Source organism: Bacidia gigantensis (genome assembly GCF_019456465.1).
Source record: "Bacidia gigantensis strain McMullin 20006 chromosome Unknown contig_231, whole genome shotgun sequence".
In the NCBI taxonomy this organism is placed as follows: Eukaryota; Fungi; Ascomycota; class Lecanoromycetes; order Lecanorales; family Ramalinaceae; genus Bacidia; species Bacidia gigantensis.
In genome coordinates this window covers 387,441-413,531 of record NW_025408598.1, presented here as the reverse complement: position 1 = coordinate 413,531, position 26,091 = coordinate 387,441, and the positions used below count along the sequence as shown (strand labels likewise).

At 49.7% G+C, this 26,091-nt stretch overlaps 8 protein-coding genes across 8 annotated transcripts; 3 read left to right on the top strand and 5 right to left on the bottom strand.

Annotated features, from left to right (window-relative positions):
- Positions 1-158: 158 nt before the first annotated feature.
- KY384_004122 (uncharacterized protein) lies at positions 159-1,307 on the top strand (the record flags this gene model as incomplete). The annotated part of the gene is made up of 1 exon (XM_044812628.1): positions 159-1,307. The coding sequence occupies one exon, from the start codon at positions 159-161 to the stop codon at positions 1,305-1,307; it is 1,149 nt and encodes a 382-aa protein (XP_044670048.1).
- An 88-nt stretch (positions 1,308-1,395) lies between these two features.
- Positions 1,396-1,858, bottom strand: KY384_004121 (uncharacterized protein; the record flags this gene model as incomplete). The annotated part of the gene is made up of 3 exons (XM_044812627.1): positions 1,396-1,536; positions 1,590-1,735; positions 1,789-1,858. 3 exons carry the CDS (start codon positions 1,856-1,858, stop codon positions 1,396-1,398), a joined length of 357 nt encoding a protein of 118 aa, XP_044670047.1.
- Positions 1,859-2,195: 337 nt separating this feature from the next.
- Positions 2,196-3,311, top strand: KY384_004120 (uncharacterized protein; the record flags this gene model as incomplete). The annotated part of the gene is made up of 1 exon (XM_044812626.1): positions 2,196-3,311. The coding sequence occupies one exon, from the start codon at positions 2,196-2,198 to the stop codon at positions 3,309-3,311; it is 1,116 nt and encodes a 371-aa protein (XP_044670046.1).
- A 425-nt stretch (positions 3,312-3,736) lies between these two features.
- On the bottom strand, positions 3,737-4,911 carry KY384_004119 (uncharacterized protein; the record flags this gene model as incomplete). The annotated part of the gene is made up of 4 exons (XM_044812625.1): positions 3,737-3,837; positions 4,037-4,097; positions 4,176-4,321; positions 4,794-4,911. The coding sequence occupies 4 exons, from the start codon at positions 4,909-4,911 to the stop codon at positions 3,737-3,739; spliced, it is 426 nt and encodes a 141-aa protein (XP_044670045.1).
- An 846-nt stretch (positions 4,912-5,757) lies between these two features.
- KY384_004118 (uncharacterized protein) lies at positions 5,758-10,395 on the bottom strand (the record flags this gene model as incomplete). Its single annotated transcript, XM_044812624.1, has 3 exons — positions 5,758-5,814; positions 5,943-6,423; positions 6,473-10,395. 3 exons carry the CDS (start codon positions 10,393-10,395, stop codon positions 5,758-5,760), a joined length of 4,461 nt encoding a protein of 1,486 aa, XP_044670044.1.
- An 810-nt stretch (positions 10,396-11,205) lies between these two features.
- On the bottom strand, positions 11,206-12,270 carry KY384_004117 (uncharacterized protein; the record flags this gene model as incomplete). The annotated part of the gene is made up of 1 exon (XM_044812623.1): positions 11,206-12,270. One exon carries the CDS (start codon positions 12,268-12,270, stop codon positions 11,206-11,208), a length of 1,065 nt encoding a protein of 354 aa, XP_044670043.1.
- Positions 12,271-16,898: 4,628 nt separating this feature from the next.
- KY384_004116 (uncharacterized protein) lies at positions 16,899-19,933 on the bottom strand (the record flags this gene model as incomplete). Its single annotated transcript, XM_044812622.1, has 5 exons — positions 16,899-18,300; positions 18,351-18,447; positions 18,495-19,422; positions 19,473-19,702; positions 19,759-19,933. 5 exons carry the CDS (start codon positions 19,931-19,933, stop codon positions 16,899-16,901), a joined length of 2,832 nt encoding a protein of 943 aa, XP_044670042.1.
- A 556-nt stretch (positions 19,934-20,489) lies between these two features.
- On the top strand, positions 20,490-25,472 carry KY384_004115 (uncharacterized protein; the record flags this gene model as incomplete). The annotated part of the gene is made up of 1 exon (XM_044812621.1): positions 20,490-25,472. The coding sequence occupies one exon, from the start codon at positions 20,490-20,492 to the stop codon at positions 25,470-25,472; it is 4,983 nt and encodes a 1,660-aa protein (XP_044670041.1).
- Between the last annotated feature and the right edge of the window lie 619 nt (positions 25,473-26,091).

Below are 26,091 nucleotides of genomic sequence, written 5' to 3'. Positions count from 1 at the left end.
AAACTTTCTTTCTGATCTTGAAGTGCCGCAATTCCGGCAGACGAAATGCTCTTTCCGCACAAACGCGTCTCTTCGACGACGAAGCACCAAAAATATGTTCAAAAGGTTTCCAGCTCTACAAGCTGCTCCTACGAGATATTACCATTCTCCCTCTCATCATGTCTCGTCCCACAACACCTACACCTCCCCTACCAACCATGACTACCTCCGACAACCACTCTTTCACCTCCCCCTCTCGTTCCAGCACTCTTCCCCAAAAGCCAGCCAACCCCTCCAAACACCACATCCACCACCATCCACACCGCTCGCACCACACGCACCGCTACAATAAATCAGTCCCACAGAGTGCCATCGAGCGCTCTACTCCCTACCCCTTCGGTGAGCTCCTCCGCGGCGAATGGCGACGACGGGGTAGCATCGAAAACCCCGCCGACAGCTCCACATCAAGACTAGTGCCAGAGAATGCCGTCCTGGACATCGACGCCAATGCATTGTACGTTCAAGACCAGAAGAGACTGAAAGCAAAAGCCGAACAAGCCGAAAAGGAACGCCTTAGAAAAGTAGCTGCAGAAGTAGGACGGTTACGGCGAGGGCGACAGGAGCATGAGGAGAGCCTCCGACTTACTCTATCACACCTCTCGGATCTCGGCACCACGATGACAAGGAGGCTGGACTACACTTACTATGCGCTTCTCACTTCGCTGTCTGGGTTGACGAATGGGGTGAAGGCTTTTCATGCACTGGCCAGGGAGTCGGGGGGGATGCATGAGGGGTTTGTGGCGGAGGCGCAGACGTTGGAGAAGGAGACAGGGGGCCAGATAAAGGGGGCGATTGAGGGGTTGGACAGGCAGGCGCAGAGGGTGGATGCGCTGCAGAGGCGAATGGGAGGGGCGAAGGGGAGAATGGCAGATTTGGAGAATAGGTTGCAAAGGGTTAGGACGAAGGCGGAGGAGGCGGGACGGAGAGAGAAAGAGGGGCGAGCGAGGTTGGGGAGGCGGTGGAAGGTCTGCTCGTATTGTGTGGGGACGTGGGTAATGGTGCTGGGAATAGCGCTTCTAGTGAGAAAGATCCGGCTGCTGGAGATTCCAGATGACGTGAATGTGTACCCGAATGGAAGTAATACTTTGGATTGGGGGAATGATACGACGAGGTCCCAGATTGAGGGCGGGGTGGTTACAGAGCTGATGGCAAGCGCGGTAGAGGGTGCGTACGCCGCTGTCACTTGCGATGCGGAGCCTGTGGGAGCCGAAGAACAGAGCAGTATGGTCGACGCTGAGGCGACTTTGAGGCTTTTTGATGAACTTTGATACCCCAATGATAGACGAGATACCCACAACGAAGAAACGTCCAGCGCCGCGCTTGATCAAAAGACATTCGCAAACTGCAAGGGAAGACTCATGATTTCAGCATCTTATTTCTCTTCTCCTTTCTCTTTAACCTTTCCACCTTCTTCCTTCGCATCTTCTCCTCCATCTTCTCATATCGCTCCTTCTCCTCCTTCGCAGCCCTTCGATCTTTGATGCGTTGAACCTGTTTCTGCACAGCGACATTTTAGCTTTCTCTCATACGCACAAAGCGGATGTTCGTACCTGTCGGTCCTCTTCCTTTGCTTCCTTCATTTCCTTTTCTTTTGCTTTCATAGCTGATCGCGCGTGCCTTTCAGCTAGCCTTTTTTCATATGTAGTTTGGCCTGCATTGAGGCGAAACGGTGTTTTTGCTGCGCGCCATTGTTTGCCTACATCTCAATTAATTGAAATAGTTGATGTGCGGATTTCTGTTCGTTCTCACCATTCTTGCGAAGGCCAGGCGCTGTCAATGAGTTGACGGCAGCCACTGGAGGCTCATTCGTAAGAGCCATCTTGGATTAAAGCTGGCCCAACTTTTCAGCCTCGATATTGTCGCACACTTCTTAGTCAAAGATTTGGTTGAAGCTACCAAGACATGACGCTAAGATAAGATACGATGCTTAATAAGCCACTCATATAAACTTTCACCGGCCGGGTGTCTTGGTCCACCACACGCTCAGTCACCTCTTGCTTACTCCCATCTTACTCACCGAGTAGCAGCAGCCCAGTACAACACGCACAATGCCGTTCTGATAATCAAGTGTCGTAGCTGCTGGGGAGAGACCGTCATGAAGTGTCTACGATAACAAGTGTTGGCCGTTCAATATTTCGAACGGCCGTGTCCAAACCATGGAAGCAATTTCCCCAGAGACAGCTCGAACGAGCACGGCCAACCTCACTCTTGAGCAAATCGCTGCGAAATCTGTCGATATGTCGTCCTCCCAATCAGCAGAAGCCCTCAAAGATATAGCCTTTGGATCCCTTGCTGGTGCAATTGGAAAAATGATCGAATATCCATTCGACACGGTGAAAGTCCGTCTACAATCACAGCCACTCCACCATCCAATGTACAGCGGTCCACTAGATTGCTTCCGACAATCTATCAGATCCGACGGCGTTGTTCGTGGGCTTTACAGAGGAGTCGCAGCGCCAATTTTTGGAGCCGCGGTAGAAACTAGCAGCTTGTTCTTCAGCTACCGAATATCCCAAGACTTGCTATTAGCAACAGCGTACAAGCGTGGTTACGAGAGGAGTGATTTGCCAATGAATGCGTTGCTCCTCTGTGGGGGCATGAGCGGCGCTTTCACCAGCCTGCTCCTTACTCCTATTGAACTTGTGAAATGTCAGATGCAGATACCACCAGAAGCTGGCTCAAAGCGTGGTCCGCCTATGGCCAAAGTGATCGGGAATCTCTTCCGCCACTATGGTGTTCTAGGCTTTTGGCACGGACAACTGGGCACTTTGATTAGGGAGACTGGTGGAAGTGCAGCTTGGTTTGGGGCGTACGAGGGCACTTCAGCTCTGTTTAGGAAGCAAAATGCTCAAAAAGAAGCCGCGTCGAAATCATCCGCCCCAGAGCTTTCCACGAGCTCACGGCCTCCGGCTTTGCCGGTCTGGCAGCAATTAGTTGCGGGCGCGTCGGCAGGCGTCATCTACAACTTTGCTTTCTTCCCTGCTGATACCATCAAATCCCGCATGCAGACTGAGCAGATCGGGCCAGTCGTTTCTCGTGCTGAATCAGGCGTTGCCAGGCCTAATACTACTGGAAATCCAAAGACAGTCTTTGAGCCAGAGCTTAGTACTGGCATGGCAAGACAGACATTTTGGTCAGCAGGCAAGGCGCTTTGGAATCAGCAAGGTATCCGCGGTATGTATAGAGGCTGTGGTATCACGGTTTTGCGAGCGGCGCCTAGCTCTGGCTTCATTTTTGCCGTGTATGAAGGGCTCAGAGGTTGGTGGGGCTAATACGTCAAAAGAATCTATGATCCATGAATCTGCGAGGCGGCCTGAGTATCTATGTAGATACGCTTGTAACTCTTGAATGATGCGAAATTTTCGATCGCAGACGAATGCTCTCTAGACTTGGAAAAGACAACAATATTGGCCATTCATTGCTGTCTTGAAAGTTTTCGCATGAGATAGCAGAAGTAGCATTCAGGAGAAACAAGAAAGCCGTTGGAAAAGTTATCTCACTTCATGCTCCTTTGTTATGGCTATCTTTGGCTGGCATTAGTCCAAGCATGAAACCTCTGATACTCCAATATCCCTCGAGGTTCCCTTGACATCGACGTCTCTTCATTAGCTCATTCCACATCATTCAGAAACCGCTTTATCAATGTCCCTTCTCCCCGCTTCCACTTCAAAGTTTCTAGGCACTATGGCGTCTTTGCCTATCCTTCAAGGTCCCCTAATGCTTGTGGCTGTCCCATGTTCTCCGGTCCAAAACTATCCGGCAGCAACTCCTGCATAGTTTTCACAACAAATTCCCCATCTTTATCAATCATGAAAACAGGCATCGTCAACGAACAAAATTCGCGTATACTATTCTCCAATATCAGCTAACGTTCAGAGAGCGAAGCCCACGTTCGCTGAAGACTCACAATTGTCTACACATGCCACATGGACTCGCTATCTCCTCCTCTCATTAGCCTTCCCCTCAGCAAAAAGAAAATATAGTTGGGGTTCCATACCAGCGGGTTTCACATCCGTAGCCACAGCCAACGCTACAAACTCTCTTTTAGTTCCTTCTGTCTATACACCCAAAAGCATTAGTAATCCGTAGCCATACTCATGTGATTGCTCAAACCATGCTTCGGAGGACCTGCGTACCACAGCCTTACTCAAACAGCACCTCTCAGCACACGTTCCCACGGGATATGAGGCGTTCTCAACATTTGCTCCTTTAACAATGGGGGGAGTTGGACGAGTAGAGGCTGGGAGCACTGCTGCTCCGACGCGGAAATTGGAGTATGGACCTAGAGAGAAAAGATGAGATCAGCTATGTTGAGCGAAAAGATCGTGGGTATTTAAACCTCCATCATCTCTCATCACATCAATTCATCGCATACATAGACCCAAGGTCACCATCACCTTTCATGTCACAGCAATACCCGTAAAACTTCTGTCATCAGAGCATCGCAACCTGGACTAACTCCCCGAACGAACGAATCCAATAAAAAAATAATTACGGACACCGTCTTTTGCCAAAGGCAATGACCACCCACACAGAACCCCAGAAGTGGCAAGCCAAAGATCAACCACACGCATCGAAACCACTCACTAAACCCAACAGCAAGACATCTCTTCATAGTTCACAATCTTGACATGCGAGAAACAACGAAGTCCAGCTCGGCCGAGTACGAAACCTCGAGCACCGATACCGCACAACTCACATAGCAACAGCAATCATGACCTAGAATATAAAAATAATGAATGAGAAATACCCACAATAAGCCAACTCCTTAGCCTCCACAGCAGCATTAAGCAGAAGACCTAGATCCGCCGGCTTGATATTGAAAGGGGCAGCCGAGGCTTCGAGGTCGGCGATAGTGCTCTTGTGGGGCATTATGAGTAGCAAATATGATTGTACGCCTTGAAGAAGAGGTTTGTATGCCTTCAATTGTGCTCATAAAGATAGCGCACAAGGGCGAATGAAAAGGAATTTTGAGCAGCTAATCTATCAAAAGATTTTAGGTAAGGCAATAATCAGAAGTGATATTGTCGAGTGTACTCCGTAAAAGTCTACAGAGAAGGCGGGGAGCCTCAGGATATAAAGAATCCTAGTGTGCACTTGAGCGATAAAAGTACATTATTTTTGCAAAATAAACATATATGAATGATTATTTATGTCTGTGTTAGGAACCACTGTAATCTACACTTAATATAAATCTAATATCCTAGTTCTATACTTTGATATCTTTTAATTCGAAGGCCAAATACTAAACTTCAAAATCTATAGTTCACTATATTGAAATCAATACATGGGCAGCCTTATCGCCCATGAGAAGGCAGAAGCATACATAGTATTACCGAGTATAGGCCTCTAAAGGAGGTGTATCATGTAATTACCTTATTTTGACTTGACATAATATATATGACAGTAATATGTAAATGAAAATATCCTTTCTTTCCACTAAGTAGAAAGAAATATCATTAATGCTAAAATATTGTTAGTTCTTGACTGTAGAAACAGAATGTGAGATAGGTCAGAAACAGGCTTAGTAATCAAACCAAAGAAGTGAGCGGTTCTACAATATTGATTGCCACCAACACAAGCTATGATGCTACAACTTCCCAAGATTTCATAGACCTTGGCGCTGAACAATACCCAGAACTCCTATGCTGGCAAACAAAACTGCAAAGCACCCAAGTGAATCCATTGCATGCCCATCTTTTTGAACACCTATCGATCCTACACCCCACCCCCGTCCTCCTCCTCATCATCCCCCAACAGCTCGTCCTCATCCAACTCACCTACACTATACCTTCCCCCCTCGCAAAATCGCCTCTCGTCGAATACGTCCCCACGCGATCATACCTCCCCGCTCCCCCTCCTCGTCCCACCATCCCCATCACGCTCCTCCACGCACTACTCACCACCAAAGGCAGCGCACTAATAACCGCCACGACCGCCGCAGCCGCGACAATCGGATACTTAATCCAAGGCCTCTCCGAATCAAAGACCGCACCCGACGAGCCCCCCGGTCCACTCCCCGGCTCCCCGAGCCTAATCCGCCCGAATTTCCCGTCCCAGTTGTTGTAGACCCAGTATCCGACACCAGAAGCGATGGCGATGGGCAGGATGAAGACCAGGACGAAGAACCAGAAGCCCGAGAGGCCCTTGGCGCGCTGTTCCTTTTCGAAGTCATCCTGGTGGTCTGGACATGAAGATTCGCGGGAGGTATATTCGAGTTCTCTGCCGCCGGAGCAGGTATCGAGGGGTGTACGGCGGTAGCCGGTTGGTGCGAAGTAGGAAATCAGGTCGGGATTGTCGATACATTGTTGGGAGTGGTCGGGTGGGGAGAGGCCGGCGACGAGTTGGCAGGACCCGTCGGTTTGGATTTGGAAATTGTAGTCGCTGAAAGCTGTTAGTGGATTTGTGCATAAGAGAGGGTTGGGGAACATACCATTCGAAATCTTCGCGGGTGCAGGAACAATTTTTGCCGATCGAATGCAATTTCTCAATTTCTGGACCGTTGTAGCAGTTGGAGCCGATCTTCTTCCGGTGATACTGTGCTACATGGCCGAAGAGGCAGTTGTCTTCTTGCAGCGGGTGTCTTGGCTCCCAAAGGTCATAGTCGCCTTCGTCAGGATTATTTTCGTCCAGTTCACAGAGCCTGTCGGTAAGTCCAGTGAAATCCAAGTTGATGCTCGTTGCTTCGCCTTTACCTTCGGAACCACTCCACAATATGAAATTTCGAGAGGTATCTGAAGGCACGGTAGAAAGCCTTGCGATAGAGTACTCCTTATCAGCGAATTGGTATTCTATCCAGGTGTTGCCTTCGTCCAGAGAATAGTAAACGATCTTCGTGGGTCGCTCATCCTCCACAATGACGATGATGGAACCTTGGTCACCGTAAGCCCACTTGTAAGTGCCTTTCTTAATGTTTTGCCATGAGATTCCACCGTCACGGCTCAAAAAAGTATCGCCATCCGCTTTCGAGATGAGTTCGTCCCCAACATTGCCTACACCGATCACCAGTCCAATTGCTGACGCGGAGGACAGTAAAGCACGCCTGTCTTGTCTTTCAGTATAGCTATGGAGGTGAAGGGAGCATTTTGGTGTGTTAGACACATCACAATCAAAGCTTTTGCCATCAACATCGGCCTCAGGAGCTTTGATAGGGGCCCATTGAGCACCGTCATTATGAGTAATGACAGTTTGTAACGTTTTCGGCTTGCCAGCATCTGCATCCGCCATGTTCGTGACGGTATTCGCAACCATAACACCTTCGAGGATGTCGAGCTTGTCAAAGTCCACGTAGCCAAATGTGTTTCTATTGACACCTTCCAAGCTCATTACATAAGATGTCCCATTGCTGTTACTTTTGATAATCGCGCCATATTCAGAGCCTTCAATATTGTTGACTGTGACGTGTAGGAAAACTGCGTGAGTCTTGCTTTCAAGAACTGTGTATGCTTTCTCCGTAGGAACGTCAAAGCTAGGTGGGAATTGAGCGTGCGCAAAGGTCTTGCCATCAACGCTTGTGTGGCACGATAATGCATCGCGATTGTCTTCCTTTCGTGCGGCAACGACGATGAATTCAGACATGGTGGCGAAATCGATAATGTCACCAAATATCTGATGATCATCGGCAAACCAATTGTTGCTCCACTTCAGCTGTTTCGGTTGGTCTAGCCTTTCTTCCTTGAATTGCTCGCAGTATATCAAGTCCTCATCGTGTTCGCGGCCTTCTGAGTCAATGAATTGACACTTCTTCACATATCGAAGCTGATGGTCCCATGCACCACCTCTGTCTTTGCTGAAGTAGGCCACGTTATGGCACTGGCCGCCTTTGCCCTCACAGTCTTTTTGTCCGGTCCAGATGAGCCAGTCTTTGTATCTTGGGTGGAAGCTCAGGACTGGAAGTTTGGCTTGATCTCTAGTCGGGACCTCCGGAGCTTTGAATTGACCAAAGTTTGCGCCCCTGTTGTAAGTATAATGGACTTTCTTACCCTCTGTCAAGAAGAAAGCCACATCATTTCTGTAAGTATGCGGATAGATGACTGCAATTTTATCTTCTTTAAATATCTGCTTCCAAGATTTGCCGGCGTCTCTCGTGATCCAGACATCTCCATCCGTGGTGAGGGCGACCACTGTCTCATCGTCATCATTACTTGCATCAGTCCTTTCAAGATAATGGTACTCTGCGATACCGCCAGATGACTCGAAAGTATGGATCTTTGAAATGATATCGCCGCTGGCTGGTGGCCTGATGGTCTCTCCACAATCTCTTTCTTCTTCCTTTTCCATATCGACCGCATCTTTGCCTTTGGGATCGCATCTATTGCCTGGAATCAGTCGAAAGCCAGATGACCCCTTGAATGTCTTGTCTCCATCTTTGCACTGGTCGTCCGGCGCAGTCAAGGCCGTCGAAGGTACGCATTTTGTCCCATCTTCGCTGCGCAAAAAGTTGTAATCGCACTCGAAATCTTCCTCCGTGCAAGCGCATGGCTTGAATTCAGGCTGAGGATCTTCGAATTCTTTGTCCACAAAGCATTCTGCATCGGGCTTGCGCCTTCTGTACAGTTGCTGACTTCCCATTATACAAATGGGCTTCCCTTTATCGTCAACACGCGCATCCCATAATTCGAAATCACCCTCGCCGCATTTGCCACCCTTGTGATAATCAGAGAAATCGATCGAGAACGAGTAGTATTCCGAGTCAGGCCCTTCGCCAACTGCGGCGAGAAGGAAGAACTTCAGGCTTGTTGAATCAGGTGTCGTAGTCAGAACTTTGGCTGTGACCTTTTCACTTACATCGAGATCTGTTTTCTTCCAGCTCCTGCCGTGGTCAATCGAGTATTGAATCTCATTCGTAGGCCCTTCATCGTAGATAGCAACTAGCACAGCTCCTCTGTCACCAAACTCGTACTTATGTGCGTTCTTCAGCCCTCTCGACCATGTGAGACCAGCATTGTCAGAAACGTAAAGATCTCCGTCCTCATATTGCTTTAGGAATTTTCCTGTGTTGCCGATTCCCATCACTATGCCAGGTGCTGGGCTTGAGAATACTCTTCCCATATTTGAGATATCGGTGACGGAGTGCAGATGTATGTCATCTCCGTCTGCGGTAATCTTCTCAAATGTTCGTCCGTCATCGAAACTGATCTTGCTTTTGACCTTCTTCTCGCTCAACGGGCTATCTACAATGTCCTCCCAATTATCCACAACATTGACCAAGACGACCCCCTGAATGCCTGCCACTTTTTCAAAATCCACAGAGCCCTTGAAGTTCCGATTCGTATGCTCGATGTTTTGTGTAAAATACGTCCCATTAGAATTACTTGTAAACATGACTCCCATCGCATTCAATGGGCTCGGTGTAGTCATTACATCAACTTGAATTGAGTAATTCGTGCTCTCGAGAATCGTATACGCGTCCTCTTCTAGCCGGTGGTCTTTTGGGAAAATTGCGCGATGCCATTGTTTTGCGTCGTCCGTCACATAAAGCGCCAGCTCGTCCGTCTTTTTTGCGCTGGCCGCCGCAACCAGGAACCCTTTTACTGGCGCCATATTCACAATGCCTTGAACTGTTCTCCCAGCTTGCAGTATGGGCTCCTCCTCGTTCTCGAAGAAGTCATCACTCACAACCAAGCGATTGTCCCTTGAGCTGAATGGAAAACTGATGAAACGTCCCTGTACTACGCAAACGATCCTGTCGTCATTGTCGGTCCCTTTATCTTGGTCGTCTTCGGGATCCGCTATGAAATTGCTTCCCCACTCAGGTGTACTTCTGGCCCACGTGCACCCACGAGTTTGCTCTCTCAAGCTCCTAGCCTCGGTCTCAAACCCATCGAGCGTGTAAAGCGCGACTTCATCACATAAAAATATACTCGTGCAGATGTTGATGATCACTTTATTCGAATCGCCAGCATGAAAAGAGAACGGCGGCCTCCCTGACCTTCGGGGCGCCCCCCGTATTTCGAAAGAACGCCAAGTCTCTCCCCGGTCGCTCGTCACGTAGTGCTCGGAGCCATGTTGTGCCCAAACATAGGCTGTAGAATCCTCATAAGGATGTAGGTAAAGCTCGTAGGCGGAGTTTTCTGGGATGCCTGGGGCTGGAGCGAACGAAGCGCCAGCATCAGCGGAGCGAAGAACGGTGCCACCCATTGTGAGGATTAATATGACGTCGGAATCAGTGAAGTAGAAGGGGGCTTCGGCCGGCTGTACCTCGAATTTGTGAGAGGTAATTGTGGGGGCATCTTTCTTGTCATCGGTTGCGCTGGCAATTGAGGCATGGAGAAGGGTCTGTAGTATCAGGAACAGGAGAAAAGTGAGGGAGAGTGCAGGGTGTGAGGTTTTTGGATGATGCCTTATTATCATCATGGCATCTGTACAAATGAAAGGAGCAAGAAGCTATCAGGCCTTGCGTTGAGGTGTTGTTCAAAGGCAAGAACTGTGGCAACGTAGCCAAGTTTCACGGTTTAAGGCCGCCGTAGGAAGGCTTACTCCATTCGGTCTTGGCGTGTCACAGCTGCGTTTGGAAAAAAGGGTGCGACCACAGGCCATCAGGTACATTACAGATTCCTTTCCATGGAATCAGACGTAGTCGGATTCTACCCTTTGCACCCGAAGACAAAAGGCACGTGTCACTTGACTGGTAGAATTGAAAATTTATATGAAGAGACCAGTCTCAATATCATTACTCTGAAGTGAGGGGTGCCCAGGCACGTTGCTCCATACTATCAACCAGTCACACAATCCTATCACTCTCACAATCCGAGGAAAAGGATATGTATGATGCCTACAATGACTCAATAATATCTTCGCTTCCAAATATATCCAGCGCTATGCTCATCATATCAAGGAGAATCGTGAATCATATCTGACGTTGAATAAAGGTGCTCAGCGAGTGTGTGCGTGTGTCGCTTATTACTCCTGTGATGCAAAAGCGTTGGCGCTCTGGATGTATCGGGGAATCGTATGTCCAATGAAGGATGCTCCAATCTAGATTCGAAGAGTTCCTGACCCATAATCATGCATAATGTTTTCGTATCCGCAATCAAAGAACCTTAACTTCCATCGCTAAAGAAGATATAATCAGGCAAGGAGAGGGGTATCTTTAAAGGAGGGACAACAAAGCCTGTCAAGAAAAGAGCCGTAGTGATTAAGAGGCGTCGAGACCGTTGGGGATGATCATTCCTCGTCGTCTGCATCCTCATCGTCGTCTCCATCTTCGTCATCGTCATCGGGACTAGAACTCTTCTTGTTCGAATCGCCTTTGATCTTCTTTGCTGGTGTGTCTTCGTCATCATCCCCAGCTTTCCTCTTCGACCCTGTCTTAGGCGTTTTATTCTCCGCTGGCGAATTTGCTTCGGGCTTTGGTAAATTGCTTGCATATTTTTGTAGCTCTCCACCTTCGCCTTTCTCTATGGCAGAAACCTCTTCTGCAGTCAAAAACCTTCCACCTGGTCCCCGGGGTCTCCTCATCGCATGTTTATGTCTTGACTCGTGCAGGTATGGCTTTCTGCCTTTGGAAGTAAGCCGCAAGGCTTCTTCCAACTTCTGCCTTGCAACCCGCCTTTTGAGGATGCGGTGGAACTGTTTGGCATTCACGTATAGTGGAGCTTCTTCGACAGCTGCTGGCGCCGTGTCAGGCGACGGCTGATGTGGTGCAGGCGGAGGCATCTGAGGTGGGACAGAACCTCGTGGGGGCATGTGGTTCAACAGGACTGAGTTCGAATTCTGCGTATGTGGGCTGCTGACATGGTGGGCCATTTGACTCTGAGACATTCGATGATTGTGCTGGACTTGGGAGGGGAGTGATCCCATTTGATTCTGCATTTGTGTTGGTGACCTCCGTTGAACCTCATTTTTGATTCCCATGGTCGCCATTCGTGGCGATCCCTGCGCCATCGATGTTTGTGGTAGGTATTGATAGCTGTTACCGGCGGCTGCCGCGGTAGCCATGGCCGCTGCGTTTTGCATATTTGGTTGTGGCACGGCGTATGCTTGAGGGTAATTCAGGGCGTGGTTTGGTTGACTGCCAGGCTGAGGTGGATAGGAATAGTTGCCACCTTGTGATGGTAGGACAGGGGATGCTTGATTTGGATGCTGCTGGTGCATTTGCTGGGGTTGATTGGGCGGGGACGTAATTGTTGACGGTCCTTGGTTCTGTTGCGCATTCGTAAACGCGGCTTGCATGTGCGGCGCGTGTGGATGCTGGCCATAATGAGGAGGTTGAGGCTGCGCGTAGTCCATCATTGATAGATCTGGCTTGCTGCGGTAAAGAAGGTTGGATTATCCTCAATTCGCCGATGGCGTCTGTCTCCACGAGCGACCTATGCAAGACGTGAGAATGGGATAGGTTGGAAGGTGGTGCCCTCGGCACGCTTAATTTGGGACGTGTCGTACTTGGGCGATGCCAGGAGGGTTTCTGCTTGTGTGATTGGGACGAGGCAGAGATCCAGTGAAGATACCTTCACGGCGGGGTTAGCCGGCTGCGAGTATTGGGCAAGATTCTATGCGCCGGCCTGCAGCCCAGTGTCATTAGTCTCGGCACGCGAAATGACAAATGATTGGACGTGGGACATACTCACCGGATTGCGACAGAGGAATTTCTTGGGCCAGCAGGTCGAAATAAATTGAATCAAATTGTCTGGTCCAAAAAGCTTTCTTTTGAACTGTTTGCGCTGCACAACGCCTCCGTTCTCGTGAGGCTTCTAGTTCAAGGCGAGATCCGTTGGGTGTCAGTGCAGTGTGCTGGCGTCACTACGCATGTGCTGTCACCGGAGTGGGTAATCCAGGCTCCCGCCACAGAGGATTTTTGCTGGATAGCGTGTGCTCTTGTACTCTTAGTACTCTTACTCGCGATTTCCCTACGCCAGTCTCCCAAGAGAAACTTTGTAAGGGAGCGGTCTGGGTGACGGTCCTGTTCTATTCACGTATGTTTGAGGCGGTGCTGGTGTGCCAAGTTGCCAGAGGGCTGATACAGAGTTTGGTCGCCACGAATGGGCGCTGTGGAGCAGTCCGGATTCGATTTAGGAAGGGAGGAGAGCTAGGTAGGCAAGGTGCGGCTTCACGTTGCTGTGGTAAGAGAAGCCTAGAGAGCGTTAGTCCTAGAGGACATGGATGATTAATGAAAGGGAAAGAATCAATTGGAAGAGGGGGTGATAGGGTTGGGGGAAGATGGCAAAAAGGCGGTAACGAATGGATGTGTTGGCATTGCATACCGCGCTAGGAGACTCTGACGAAGTCGTACCTTCGGCAATCCACAGCCAAAAAGAGTCGAAAGTCGGCTTCTTGCCTCGTATGAACGCTTTCGCAATTGTCTGGATTTGAGGTTGCAGATGTCCGTTTTCGAGGCTGGAGTCTCAGAGTGGTTTCGAATTGTATATGTATCGGGCAGGGCTGGACAGGCGCGTAGCTCTGGATTTGTTTGGGCGAAAAGTTGTCTGAAGTGCCAGCAGCGCTTAGCACAGGTCGGCCGTGGGGTTTTATCGGCCTGGTGTCGGGTAAGGGGTAGTCGCTGAGCAAAGAAGTGCTGTTGACCTTATGCGATAGCCGGGTGAGACGAGTTTCTCAGCTGTAGAGGCTGCTGGACAGCGCGCTCGACTGGCGAGAGCTTGCGAGGGAAGTAGAACGATTAGTGAGCGTCACTATCATGGATAGTCGCGTTCGACTACAACAACAACAACAACAACAACAATGCTCCTTGTTGCCCTTCTCTTGATGCACGCCTTTGTCAGTAATGTGGGGCACTGAATGAGTAACAGATTCGTTGGAATCGTGAAACAGGCTGTGATTGTCAATTGAGCGATCTTACTGGTCGAAGCTGCAGCTGGCGATGCCCACAGAGTCGGGTCGTCCACAATCAGGTGACTTTGTCGCAATGTGCGTTTCTTCCCCGAATCAGGACACGATATTTGATGCTTCTGCCCTGGTGATAGCAGGGCAGCGATAGGCCTCACTGTCGCGGTGCAGTAGATCAGCCGGTGAGTCTGGGGCCTCAATTGGACAGGAAGGTCAAGGCTCGAGGCTTGTTCCTTAAAATGGGTTGATGATTGGAGGAGGAAGAGAACCAATATGAGACTGCAACGGGGGGCTGGTTGTTTATTAGTGGCAAGCGTGTCAATGGTGCACCAGATTTTGCACCAGGAGTCTCGTGGAGCCCGATCCGATTCCGTGGTACGCCGCGGGGAACACGCACCCCCTCGACCCTTTTTGTTGATTTTACTTTTTTCTTTCGCGCGTAGGCCAATCATAAAATTGATGGCAGGAAATCGTTGGAAAGTGTATCGGTGATTGGGTCCGAGGCTGGAAAAATCACGAAATCATACGCGTATTAAGAAAAAATCCACAGATCTTGGACGATTGCAATATAACAGCAAATGCATCACCAGATCATGCCCCAGAAGCCCCCTCTTGGGCGGCTGAAAGGGTCAGGAAGAAATGAGGAGGCGTCACAGGAGAGCCATTGCGGCAGGGATCATCGGGGGTAAAGAAATGACGCTGAGGAAATGGCTGGGGCCTGGCTCGAGTAATCAGCCAGAGGGGAAAATCACGCATTAATATTTTGGGACGATTCTTCTTTGCTGCCTTCAGATGTCCGCGCCGCTCCACCTCCAGGCACATTCACCTAATGAAAGTTTCTCCACCGCTTAGGTCTCTGCTACGCCGGCTGAGCACCAGACACAGCTCTACCAGCCCTATCTCCAACGAGGAGGATACCGTAGCTTTGACTGGCGCAAGATCTTCTAAAGCCTCCAATGCAAGTCATCCCCGAAGGCGATAGCCGCTTGGGACGGTCGCAAGGCGGCGAGCTACTTTTTAGCATTGACATTTGACATGGGGGGGCCATCCTCACTTCGTCACACCTTCATCCCATTGGAACCCTGAGAAAAGACAGCAATATCAATAGCCGCCAGTTTGAAGGACCATGATGAAATTACTCTGACAATTTGGGATCTTCAAAGCACCTCGATCGTCAGCTAACCCTTAGCTTACATATGTGGAGGAGGTGCGAATGCCCCCCACCCCACCCTCCTACCATGCATGAACACAACAATAATCGCCGACAGAACGATGACAGCATGAGCAACCCGTCACTTGCCGCGTACGTGCGGCGCTATGCTCTCAGTTTGCACTCTGTTTTGGTGCCAGAATGTTTTCAGGCTAAAGACGTAACGAGCAACGCCGGCGTCTACCGGCGTCTTCACAAACGTTGACAGACTATATCCCATCATATGAAACAAGCTCAATTTGCTTCACTCATATTGAGACATCCAATCAATAATGTGAGCCTCGCCAAGAGCGCTGCAGAGGTACGTACCGACGGGGAAGATAGTGGATCCGGGGATTTGTTGCTCGAATGAATGGAGTCATGCTGGAGCCATCGCCCCGATGCATCATGCACAACATACTCCACGGTAAGATCCCCAGCCTGTCGTTTGCGCGATTTTGCTGCAGCAAAGTCTTCTCGTATACTTGGACAAACGTGGCCAGGAGAAGTAAGCCCGTTTGAGAAACGGTCGCGTACGTCCAAGTTGGAGCGTTGACTGCACCAAATGACGCTTGCCGACATGATCCATGCAAAAGACGCTGCTCAATCGTAATCAACGTCTAATTGCGTCCCTGGCCCTTATCAAGGACAAGAAAGTAAGTCATACGACGAGCGCAGCAAAGTACGAGAAAAGCAAAAGCTCGCACCACTCCAAGATGTAACTAGAGCCTTAAAAGAGCAAAGAGAAAGCTCTCAAACAAATCACGAGCAGCCCCAAAGCTCGGGCCACATTCAAGCTCCGCAACAATACGCTTGAAGCGTTCAGAAAGCGAGACAAATCCTCCAGACCGCATCGTCGAACATTCTACGCTAGCTCTCGCAATGCTCGCGCTTGACTGCCCTGATTTTGTGGGAGAAGCGAAGGGGAAAGACAACAACCAACACTGGCGCCTATCACGTAGACCTTGCACGAATGAGGACTTGGTGCAAGCGAAGGAGCTCGTATATCTATTGCCGCGGTGTATATCCCTCTCAATGCTCGCAAAAGGACAGACGTGCCTGAGGCAGGTAGGGTTGCTTGCGTTTTGTTTTCTTGTGATGTTACCCACCATATATCATACGCATATGAGTGATGACCGCTGTCAAATTATCTTGGCCTACCGTATCGTCAAAAATTTGAATGGATATCATTTGACTTTGATCTACGAATGACATTTTTGTGCTTGAAACGTTTCTTTCCTTGAACAAGTGATGGATGTAAGGATAGCCAAATCCTATTGCGAACCGATCTTCAACAGGTTTATAACGCGTTCCTGAACAACATACAAACGTCTGCGAGGTACAGGAAACTGATTGCCTACACCTTAATTGATGATTGAATTCGCAAGCTCTTTGAGCCTTCTCTTCCCAAAGGATAAACCTGCAGGTTCCTTGGGGTTGAAGGCGTCCCACTGTTCATGGAATATGCAAAGGAGGTACAACGCCTGGGAGCCCACACTGTTCTACGAAGCAACGCGAACGCCATTGTAGCCAAGCATTAAATGTTTCTTTCGATGGAAGCAAAAAAATCTTGTATCTGTCATTCTTGCACCATTTGAGGATACTAATCCGACCACCCGCGTCAGAAGCTGCAGGGCCATCCCCCATTAGAAGAACGATACGTATGGCTTGACCGTTTAATTATACCTTACCGCTATGCTATCTAGACACCATTGCTGCAGAATCTCTATCCAGCAACACCAGCCATGACGCAATTGTCCGCATCAAGTATGCCTAAGAATTATACCCCCTCCTTCGATCGCACGCCATGCCCCCCTGTCTCCCGTATCATCATGAACTCATAAATCAATCAACCCGATCCCAATCCCACAGAAAGCACTAGTCCCCCCTAATCCGCCAGCACCATCCTCAACATGGCCAGAAACCCCTCCCTCAACCCTTCCAGTTCTTTCACCTCCGGCTTCACCGGCTCCCCCGCCGTCCGCTTCAATTTCTCCACAACCCTCGCTCGCCTCCGTCGCTCACTCGCAATGGGATCATCTCCACCTCCCCCGTCCTCCACATCGCTATCCCCATCTCCACTCTCACTACCACTCTCGTTCAAATCTGCTACATCCTGTTCATGCAGCCCAAAATCGCTCGTCTTGAATGTGCCTGCCCCGGGGGGTAAGGGGGAGCCATTTGCAGCGGCACCGTTGAGGCCCGGGGTACCAGCCGTTGCCATCTTCTGCCTTGTTTTGTCCTGATGCCATTTCTTCCTCTCTTCCTGCCATTTGATCAACGCGTCTATTTCCTGTATAGCCTTCTGTTTATCAATTTTCTTCATGTCTACAGCGCCTTGGAAGAGGGCGTTCATGTCCAGTTTCCCGCCTTTAGGACCATGACGTAGAAACTCGAGGATACCTTCTAACCAACCCATCAAAGCCGTGAAGAGCCCATTATCGTGAACGTGCACTTCGTGAACGAATTTGTAGAAATTATCCTGGTGGCGGGCGCAGAGGTCGATGAAGCTTTGGACTGTCTGGTTAGGATCAGCGCTTACATCCTGCCGTTGAGCAGTATCTAGCACAGAGAATGTGTCGTCTGCAAAAGCCGCGAAGTCTGTGACGCTACTGTACACGTTCGCAGATTTGTAGACGCGGACAAGCGGTTCGTAGAAGATGGTGAAGAGATCGCGGAAGAGATGCAGAGTCACAGGTTCTTGTATCACGGATAGCATCTGCGCCTTGTCACGCTTGCGAGTGTAAAGTTTGAGGAGTTGTTTTAGCTGGGAGAAGAGGAGTGCGCCGGATTTCATCTCGTCGTCGACGTGCTCGACGGTGTGGTTCCAGGCTACGTAAGCGTTGAATACTTGGCCTACTTGGTCAGAGGTAAGTTCAGGGGGGATACGCTCGGACCGAAGAATGGCGACAATGAGGTCGGTGTCTTCGGCATGGGCGGAGTCGCGGAGCTCGTTTTTGACCTCTTCGTCGGAGTTGCAGAACGTTTCGAGTTTTTGACAGAATATTGGGTGGTTGATCTTTTGTTGGAGAGTGTCTATGGTTCTCTGCAATGTCCGAATGCCGTCGTTAATAGCTAGGCCAAAGACTCGCTGGGCAAGAGATCTTGTTCCAAATGGTTGGGCAAGAAACAAGTCCAAGACCCCGGACATGACGGCTGCTGGATTAGCGAATCGGATCACCTGCTTCAACGTCGTATACGGTATCATTGAATGTATTCGTTTAGCTTGAGCAAGGAGTTCTGGAGAATTGTCCTCGGCGAGGAAAAGATGATAAATCGTTGCGGCAACCCTTAGCAAAGCATTAGCTGATGAGGAGATAGGGCTTCTTCTCTCACTTACTCAATACGAAGCCATTCCGCAAATTTCTGATATTCTAAGCTAAGATCTGCGATAGTTTGCTTCTCCTTGATCTCTGCGAAAAGTTTGGTGAGACCGTCTGCTTCGCGTTAGTAATGTATTTCTGATCTTTCCGAATTTGCATACTGCTCTCTACAACATCCCTTCGAAACCGTTCCATGTACACGTCAAGCTCTCTTGCACGCTCTCGTGCGATCTCATAAAAACGCTTTTGTTCCTCTATCCGCTTCTCGTCCATTTCCTTTCTGCGTTTCTCGTCGTCTAACTCTTCAGCGTTAAGTTTGATTGGGCTAAGAGTCAAAAATTCTGTCATGGTCTTGGAGTCGGCGATCTGCTTGTTCTGAAGGAAGGTCCTCAGGAAGGCCCTCAAAGAGACCCTCTGGCTTTCTCGATATAGCGTGACTTTTGGAGAGAATTCACCTGATGATCGGGCGGACGTATTCGAGTGCACGGAGAGCGATCTTGCATGGTTTTTGCCTACAAGATGTCGGAGGGAGCTGTTATCTTCGGGAACAGAAAGTTGTGTGTTCTGTGTTGAGACAGATGAAACAGAAGATGCATCGCTATCAGCTTTACCACCAAGTAGACTTGAAGTGGTAGAGCTTTTGTTCTTTCTTGGCAATGGAGGGAGGATTTTCCCAGGAAGTTCGGTCCGCATGGCACGTTGCAGTCGTGTGAAATCGCCATACCTTCGACCAACGTAGATATCTGGCTTTCCGGCTTGCTTCACCTTTAAGATGAACTCCGCGTGCTGATGATATCTGACGGTCCGCTTTATGGAAGTAGTACGCACTGCTGCAATGTTGACATCCCAGCCATTGATGAAGTGGCCTTCAGGTATATTAACGAGTAGTCCCTGCTCGTTTGCTCCCCGGTCCACTACTTCCATTTCCGAAAACCGTATCCTCTCTTCGTAACCAGAAGCTGTGGGTATGCCGGAGACCATCATCAATTCTACCAATTTCTGGGCCTTGATCGCAAGTTTTCGCCGTTTTGTCTCCTCCGAACGGTCTTCCGACGAAGAGATGTGTTTACTGGCAAAAGACTCCAGAAACTACGACATTCAATAAAGGCACTTCCTGCATTTCTCAAGCTTGAACTTACGACTTGGAGCTTGTCTTGCCAGAACTCTTTCTCGCGTGCCTGATCGAGGAAGGGGAAGTTTCTGACATGGTGGACGAATATGTACCGTAGAAGAGGAAGGTCGGAGTCAACAGGTGCAACTTCGCCATATTCGGACCTAAACGGGGCCCCAAACCTCTGGAGAGCAGTTGTCGAAGCGAGCTCCGATATCTCGAACACAACCTGCTGTGAGATGAGCTCGCGTTTGAGATCTGTCTTAAATCAGCCCATGTAACATCCTCAAAGGGCTCGGATCTCAATCACATACAGTGCTCTTGTTTCCCCGTCAATAGGTGACCGGTTGAAGGCTGAGAAGGGGCATTGCTGGTCTTTGGCCGAGAAGGCAATTGGGCCATCTGTGGCTGCTTACTCTTACTCGAATCGTTTGTCTCTTGGGCACCTGAAGACTTGTCCAACAAGGCAGGATCCAGATTGTCAGTCATTTTGACAAGATGTCAGCATGAGTGTCTGTGCACGGAGGATGGCGAACAGTCCATAATGACGACTGGATGTAGTACAGCTGCTATGGAAGATTTGTGCACTCAGCCACCACAAGGTGAGAATTTGCCCAAAAGTCTCGACCAGTTGGGCGGATTCGCGTCCCGCTTATGCTGGTGCCAGGGGTACGTCACGCATAGCTTGGGGTGCCTTAGCTGGCTCACGTAATCCTCCGCAGCCCGAAAGGCGCCCGGAGGCCAAGCCGGGAGATTGTCGCTATAGACGCTATTTGATGCGCTATTGAATTCTCCATGTGTACCTTTACGTCGCCTTTTGGAGCGCGTCGTTGATATTCAAGACATGGGAATTCATTTGCTACACCTCCTATCACCTATAGACCTATGATACTTCACGACTATCGCCAGACACCGAGAAGGCTCAACAGCTCAGGATCGCTGCTCTGTCCTCTCTCCGAATAGATGTCTTTGCTTCGAATGCTGCCTGTCACCTCCAAACACTAAGCCCAATTAATAGCTCCTTTGATGTCGTATATCAGATATCATGGCGGCAGGCAACATCAAGGTGGTGGTGCGCGTGCGGCCTCTCAATGGCCGCGAAATCCAGCGCCAGTCAAAATGTGTGGTGCAGATGAAAGACAATCAGACCATCCTTATTCCTCCTCCCGATGCCGAGGAGCGATTGAGAAAGAGCGGCGGCAAAGGAGCGGATGGCCAGAAGACATTCGCATATGATAAGAGCTATTGGTCTTTCGATCGCAATGACCCCCATTTTGCTGGGCAGGATCACCTCTTCAATGACCTTGGGAAACCGCTCCTTGATAATGCCTTTCAAGGATACAATAACTGTATATTTGCATACGGACAGACAGGTTCGGGAAAATCCTACAGCATGATGGGCTACGGCGAAGAAGCGGGAGTCATACCTAGAATTTGTCAAAGCATGTTTCAAAGAATACTTGAACAACAACGGAATGATGCAAATCTGAAATATACTGTCGAAGTCTCATATCTTGAGATCTACAATGAGCGTGTCAGGGACCTTTTGAACCCTGCAAACAAGGGCAATCTGAGAGTTCGAGAACATCCATCGACTGGACCCTACGTTGAAGACTTAGCAAAGCTTGCAGTGAGGTCATTTGAAGACATAGACCATCTCATGGATGAGGGCAACAAAGCGAGGACGGTAGCTGCGACAAATATGAACGAGACATCCAGCCGCTCACATGCTGTGTTCACCCTCACAGTCACTCAGAAGAGACACGACGTTGAAACCAAGATGGCAGGTGAGAAAGTGTCGAAGATAAGTCTGGTAGACTTAGCAGGATCTGAGCGGCAAACATCGACTGGAGCTACTGGGTCCCGCCTAAAGGAGGGCGCTGAAATCAATCGCTCTCTGTCAACTTTAGGTCGTGTCATCGCGGCTTTGGCGGATCTTTCCACTGGGAAGAAAAAGAACATGTCAATGGTCCCTTATCGTGATTCAGTCTTGACATGGCTTCTGAAGGACTCACTTGGTGGAAACAGTATGACAGCCATGATTGCTGCAATTTCGCCTGCAGACATTAATTTTGAAGAAACTCTGAGCACGCTTCGGTACGCTGACTCTGCTAAGAGAATCAAGAATCATGCTGTCGTGAACGAAGATCCGAATGCTCGAATGATCAGAGAGCTCAAGGAAGAGCTTGCACAACTAAGATCGAAATTGAGCGGAGGAGCTGTGCCCGGCGGAATTGCTCAGGAGCAATACGCTCCAGATACGCCGTTAGACAAGCAGATTGTATCTATCACTCAAGCGGATGGAACCGTCAAGCAGGTATCAAAGGCAGAGATTGCAGAGCAACTGAATCAGTCAGAAAAACTCTATGAAGACCTCAACCAGACCTGGGAGGAAAAGCTCGAAAAGACTGAGAAGATACACAAAGAGCGTGAGGCCGCGCTAGAAGAATTAGGCATTAGCATTGAGAAAGGCTTTGTTGGGGTGTCGACTCCGAAGCGGATGCCCCATCTTGTAAACTTGAGCGATGATCCGCTGCTGGCCGAATGCCTTGTCTACAATATCAAGCCAGGTACTACCCTGGTTGGCAATGTTGAGAACCCCAGTGATCACACTGAGATTAGACTCAATGGCTCGAGGATTCTCAGCGAACATTGCTCATTCGAAAACGAAAACGGACAAGTAACCTTAATACCGAGAGAGGACGCAGCAATCATGGTAAATGGTCAATCTGTTAGCAAACCTTTTAGATTACGAAGCGGAAATCGTATCATATTGGGCGATTTCCATATTTTCCGTTTCAACCATCCTCAAGAAGCCCGAGAGGAAAGGAAGGAACAAAGTCTTTTGAGACACTCCGTCACTGTCAGCCAGCTCGGGTCGCCAGCACAGCGCCCAATGCATAGTCGAATGCAGAGCAAAGTCGATTCAGACATTGAGAGTGACCTAAGTAGACCGGAATCTCCCATGCCACCTAAAAGCAATCGAGAATCAGATTGGTCATTCGCTCGACGTGAAGCAGCTAACGCGATCCTTGGGGCGGACCAAAAGATCACTCATCTCGCTGATGACGAGCTCGATGCTCTGTTTGAAGATGTACAAAGAGCACGAGCCGCGAGGAAAGGTCGCTCAGATTCAAGACTTTTTGGGACTGAGGACGAGGACTCCGAATCCGCAGCCTCTTTCGCTATCAGAGATAAGTACATGTCGAATGGCACACTTGACAATTTTTCACTTGACACAGCTCTCACAATTCCAAGTACACCGCCCCAAAATGGGGTTGAGGCCGCAGAATCGGAGGACGGAAGACTGATATCAATTCGAGAAGATATGCAGGTTCAGCTCGATAAGCAGAAAGAGGAATATGAGGAGAGAATGCGAGTTGCCGAAGTCTCTTCGACAAGTAATGTTGAAGAAATCAAGGCGGAAAAAGAGCGGATGCAGAAGGCTTTGGACGCCGCTAAGGAAGATTTCCGACAGCAACTTGAGCAACAGAAGAAAGCGTTCGCACAGCAGGTGCGGCAAGCTTCGAAATCACCAACACCAAAGAAGCCTCGTGTAACCTTGGATGGTCTTACAGAATTGCCGGAGGATGAGAAAGCCATCATCAGGACATACTCCACACGATGGCGACAGATCGGATATGTTCGACTCTTGGAAGCTATCTTAAGACATGCGGCGACTCTCAAAGAGGCACAGATTCTGAGTCAAGTGATGGACAAGCATGTAGTATTCCAATTCACCATTGTTGGCGAGGGACAGGACACCTGCTCTTCGTATGATCTGGTCTTGAGTGACATTTCAGGTGATGAAGATCCCGCTCTCGAAGCAGCCGCGAAGCCTTGCATCGCGGTTCGTGTCATGGACTACCAACACAACGTTGTCCATTTATGGTCTCTGGAAAAGCTTGAGCAGCGACTACGAACCATGAGACAAATGCATCAATACCTTGAAAAGCCCGACTACCTTCAACACTTCCGGCTGGAGAATCCATTCGTGGAAGCGGCTCTACCACAATTCTCGCTTATAGGTGAAGCTAATATTCCCCTCACTGCTGTTTTCGAGGCTCGCGTGCAGGACTATGCAGTGGAGGTCTTTTCAATGTACACAATGCAGGCTATTGGTGTCATAAGGCTGTCATTAGAGCCTTCCTCCGCGCAGGCTCCTTCGTCAATGCTGAAATTCAACGTCGTTATGCACAACATGGTTGGATTTGCAGAGCGTGAAGGGAGCGAGATACATGGTCAGATGTCCGTTCCAGGCATCAGCCAGGATGGCGGTGCCACCACAACTCAGATAATTAGAGACTTCGACGAGGACCCTATCCGCTTTGAGAGCGTCCATAGCATGAGTCTGCCACGTAATGCCTCTCGGGATGCTGTGCTTCGAGTTGCGTTCTACTCAAGGGTGACTACAATGCACCTTGATAAGCTTCTGAGTTGGGATGAAATTCAAGAGACAGAACAATCCGTGGGCGAGAAGAATGTCCAAACACCTCGGCTATCGGAGACAGAGTATTGGATGCAGGAAGAGCATGACGTCTACGCAAAGATCAAGATCCTTGAGATGTCTGAGACGGGCGAGTATCTCCCCGTAGAAATCGAACAGCAGAGCAATCTGGACCCAGGAACGTACCAGCTCCACCAAGGCTTGCAACGTCGTATCATGCTCAACATTAATTGCTCATCAAGTGAGTCACTCAAGTGGAACGATATCAAGTCACTCCGTGTCGGCGACGTCAAGCTAGTGGATCCTAGTGGATCAATTCCTGACCAGCCAGAATCAAGTCAACCTGTCACTCTTAGGCTTGTCCAAGACCCCAAGACTGTTGAGGATGGAAGTGGGATCAAGGAAATCACAGTTGTCGGGCAGTGGGACTCAAGTCTACACGGTTCCTCTTTACTCGATCGAACCTCGCCAGAGCGCCACTCAGTGATGATCTCAATCAAACTCGACATCGCCTCCACACGTGTTGCAGCTCCAATGACGTTCACAATCCAGCAAAACCTACAGGTACATTCGCGATCATGGCTTCGCCCCCAGTCAATGTTCAAGCAGCTTTGGAAAAAAACTAGGATCATTCACTACACCTCAGCCATCTTCTCAGTAGTTCTAAAACCAGCACCCACAAAGCGCGCAGCAGACGTTTGGCGAATGGACAGTCAAAATACCTACGTGAAAGGCGAAGAGAGTCTTGCACACTGGCAACCGAGAGGCATCAGCCTTGTAAAAGATCTCGCCCGTTTCCAGCGAGCTCGACGACGGCAGACCGAAGTAGAAGCAACCAAAATATTCCTCCGGCGGCATAACCATCCCTCACAAAAGCTTACAAACGGGTTTTCAAAGCCCACTGAATCTGGACTTGAGCCTCACCAAGAGCGCCTCCTCCAGAAATCCCTCACCCTCTGGACCACGGCCTCGGCCTGCTCCCCTCCTGATCTCTCCCTCTCAACCAGCACACTCCGCCCTCTCTCCCCTACCGCCACATCTAAATCCACCGCAAACGGCATCAGCTGCGCCTCTTCCTCCCCCACATCTCCCCGCCCTCCAGCCAAACCCGCTCTAACGGCCACCATAACCCCTGCTCCGAAGAACCCCCGCCTCCTCAAGGCCGCTTTCCTTCTTACACCCACCACCACCCCCTCCGCCCACTCAATAACCACCACAAACCCCCACACCAAGACCTCGATCACCTGGCTCCGCCACTTCGCCGAGCTCCGCCCCCCTTACCTCCACCTCTACTCCGTGCCCTCGGGCGAAGAAGCCGCAACCATAAACCTCAGAAACGCAAGGATCGACATCGAGCCCGTCATTCAGCGTCTCCTGGACCCTGTCATCGACGCTACAGGCAACGTATCCAATAAGAGCCCCGCGAGCGGTGGGAAGGGCGGGAAACACAATATTTTCGCCGTGTACGCGAGGGGCAGTAGTTGGGTTTTCGCAGCGCGGTCGGAGGAGGAGAAGGCCAGGTGGGTGGGGGCATTTGATGAGGCATTTCTAGGCTGGGAAGCGGCGGCTGATGAGCGATAAATCGCAGATAGTGACTCTTTTGGTTTTTGGAGGGAGGGAAGAAACGGCGTTTGTATTCTATGGTTGATTGGCGATGATACCCCCAGATTTTATACCTCGAGCTTCTATGCAAGCGTCGAGCGCTGCAATTGCGACATTTTTTTGAATATAGCGGACTCGAGGTTGTCCTTCGTTTCTAGGCGTGACTATCTTAGCAGACCCAATTGGGCGGACTGTGCCTCGTTTGAAGACGACATGTGCAGTGCGTTTACAGGAGAAACCTCGACAGCCTTGAAAATGAAGGAAATGCTGCAATCACGAGCTATCTCAATACCTCGCCCCAAGTCCTTCCTTAAATGTCCTCTTTCTACGCCTCTCTTATGATCATACGAAAAGAAATGACATGCATACCCAGGTCTGACCCCCTGAAGGCGCAAGTCTCCACACTTACTACCCGGCTCTCCCCTCCCAAAAAGCCATGATATGATATCGAGGCTTATGTCCACGACATATGGTCCACATGAGCCAGAAATTAGTGTGTAGGTGCGGTATGATATCTGTATCAGGAAAATCAAGTTTGGTCAGGTTCCAAGAATTTTTGCGCGCGGGGGGATTTTTTGGGCTAAATGAGGAAATAGCT